The 2,560-nt window shown below is 33.7% G+C and overlaps 1 protein-coding gene across 1 annotated transcript; it reads left to right on the top strand.

Moving 5' to 3' along the window:
* The first annotated feature begins 408 nt into the window (after positions 1-408).
* LOC128181897 (uncharacterized) lies at positions 409-2,075 on the top strand. Its single transcript, XM_052850463.1, has 4 exons — positions 409-564; positions 995-1,059; positions 1,188-1,282; positions 1,782-2,075. Exons 2-4 carry the CDS (start codon positions 1,040-1,042, stop codon positions 1,898-1,900), a joined length of 234 nt encoding a protein of 77 aa, XP_052706423.1. The 5' UTR covers positions 409-564; positions 995-1,039; the 3' UTR covers positions 1,901-2,075.
* Positions 2,076-2,560: the final 485 nt, after the last annotated feature.

Raw genomic sequence — 2,560 nt, 5'->3', positions numbered from 1 at the left:
AATTTCGTGTAATTATTGAATTCTGTAATTTGTGGGCATAAAAAGTGAAAAAACATCATCAGTGATGGCAAAAATTCGCACATGTAATGAATTTACATGTATGCGGAAAGCGCGCGATAGGCATTGATCTTGTAAACCCACCCCCCCCCCCCCCCCCCCCCCCCCAAATATCTACACAGCTTGAAATGATTTAAGTAACTTTATGAATCATTTATATATATAGTGTTAATGAATAAAACTGTTGATAGTGAAATAAATTCAGTTATGGCGAAAGTTAGCGCATGTAAACAAATTATGCGCGATAGCCATTGATCTATTGCACATCCTCCATATCTGCTCAGCTTGAAAGCGCATGCTGGCCAGACAAGTATTAATTACTGGCGCGAACAAATTACCGCGCCAACTGAAACAAAGAACCAGTGTCCAGCTGGGGATAAGATATCCTAGCTGGGAAGCCATTTTGAACGCCATTCCAAACTTGAGACCGTGAGGAGCAGCATTTATAAATTCTACATCGACCTTTAATACAAGGACATTTTGGATTTCATCCTCTAAAATAGTAAAGTAAGTGTTTCTTTCAATTATATAATGCATGTTGTATAATGTTTTTATTTTTTTCAAGCTAGAAAAAAATGCTTAACCGCATGGCGCGTGTTTTTGAATTCACCACTAACGAACAGAGAATGCATGTAAAAATTGATCGATCTCCAACTTACATTAGTCTAATAATATCAAAGTATTGTTAGCCTTGAAAATGTCTTTAAGTTTTTGGTGTTTTTTGTGGTGTTTTTATTCTTATTTTTCACCACTAACGTTAGTAATGTTATGTACGATAGTTCACACGTATCACGAATGACTCTTTGGACGAGTTAACTAAGAGAATTTCCGATTTACGTACAAGTTAACAGAAGAGTGAAACTATAAATCGAATTGGGATTCTGTCTGTCTGTCTACAAACTGAAAGTATGAATGAAAATGAACAATTGCATTTCAGAAATTCTTGCTTCAAAAGATTGGAGGTACAGATGGTACTGACCACATGAAGAAAGCAATGTTAAGGTAAATAAAGAATGATGTTACTGAATAATTAAAGATCATTTATTGAAAAAATCAATGTGTGACATTGTATTCAGAGTGATATGAAATACTAAGTATTTGAAGTATGACATATTTCAATTTATTTTCAGAACTATGACAAACTCGTACATGGCTGGTCTAAACATGAAGGGAAAACGGGGAAAGAAAGCTTTTGGTTCCTCCCAACTCTACCTCCTTATAAAAGGTAAAATGTTTTCTGATTTTTACTACTGTCAAATTTCTCATTTGTAGTACATGTAGATTGAAACAATTAAAACATAATTTGATTAGTTGGTGCAGACGCAGAGTACTGTAGATTCCTCATTTTTCATGATTACTTCATTTTGCGATTCAATTATTTAATGTATCAAATTGCTAGAACACATAATTTTTATCATATATATTCATTAAATTTACACCTGCCAAAAATTAATAGGGAGATCATAAAATCCGTGAGATGTGCTTTTGGCAATTTTACATGGATATTAATTCCTTGTGTTTAATTAGGAATCTACAGTATACATCTATTTAAAAATGGTGTGTTATCTTTATGGCAATCTAATTGAAATTAGATCCCGTGATCTGCAAGGAAAAAGCCACTGGAGCAGATCAAAGGATCCAATTTTGGTTGAATTGTCTTTATGTAAAGAAAAAAATATATACAGAGGAACATATATTATAAAGCACCTTTATGTCTGTTTCAGAAACTGTATTGACATCTCATACACAGTATACAGAATCAAAATTCAATGAAGATTTGGCTAAATTCCTAAAATATGCCCCGGAGCGTGTGGGAGGAGGTGGAAGAAGGAGAAGAGATTGACTGTTTTTCACGTTCACTTGACCAGAACTAATGATTTTACTCTTTTTCATCTTCTTAAACTAATGTTTTTGTGAAAAGCTGGCTACAGATGTGAGCTAGGTTATCCATCAGTGATTTTAAGTGATACTTTCAATTTATTTAACTGTTTCTCTCTTGAATAAATTGATTAATGATATTTGTTCTGGTGTTCATGTTGTTCATAAAATAATTTGAGGCAAAATGATTCACTGCAATTAGCGAAAAAAAATCAGTGTTCAAGGTCAAACAGTTGTAGCATTTCAACCAAATATCAACTAAATTTAAACGTTGTAACAACGTCAGAAGACGTTAAATCAACGTTGAAACAACGTCAGATATCAACGTTGAATCAACGTCAAAATTTCAACGTCCATTCAACTTTCATATTCAACCAAAATTCAACGTCATTTCAACGTTGAGGCATGACGTTGTTTCAACGTTGAATCAACGTTAGAATGCCTGCTGGGAGCCTATATCAAGCATTTATTGTGTTTTGACACATAATTTTAATCATATTAGCAAGAGCAACACGCTGAATGAAAGCGGTCAAGCTTGTCCATGCCCCGTTTTAAAGTAAACGATTATTCTTTTTTCAAATGAGAATACGATACGCATTCCTATCTTTTTTTCTTCCTAGACGTG

The sequence above is a fragment of the Crassostrea angulata genome, chromosome 4 (assembly GCF_025612915.1).
Source record: "Crassostrea angulata isolate pt1a10 chromosome 4, ASM2561291v2, whole genome shotgun sequence".
Lineage (NCBI taxonomy): Eukaryota > Metazoa > Mollusca > Bivalvia > Ostreida > Ostreidae > Magallana > Magallana angulata.
This window is presented reverse-complemented; position numbering and strand designations above follow the sequence as displayed.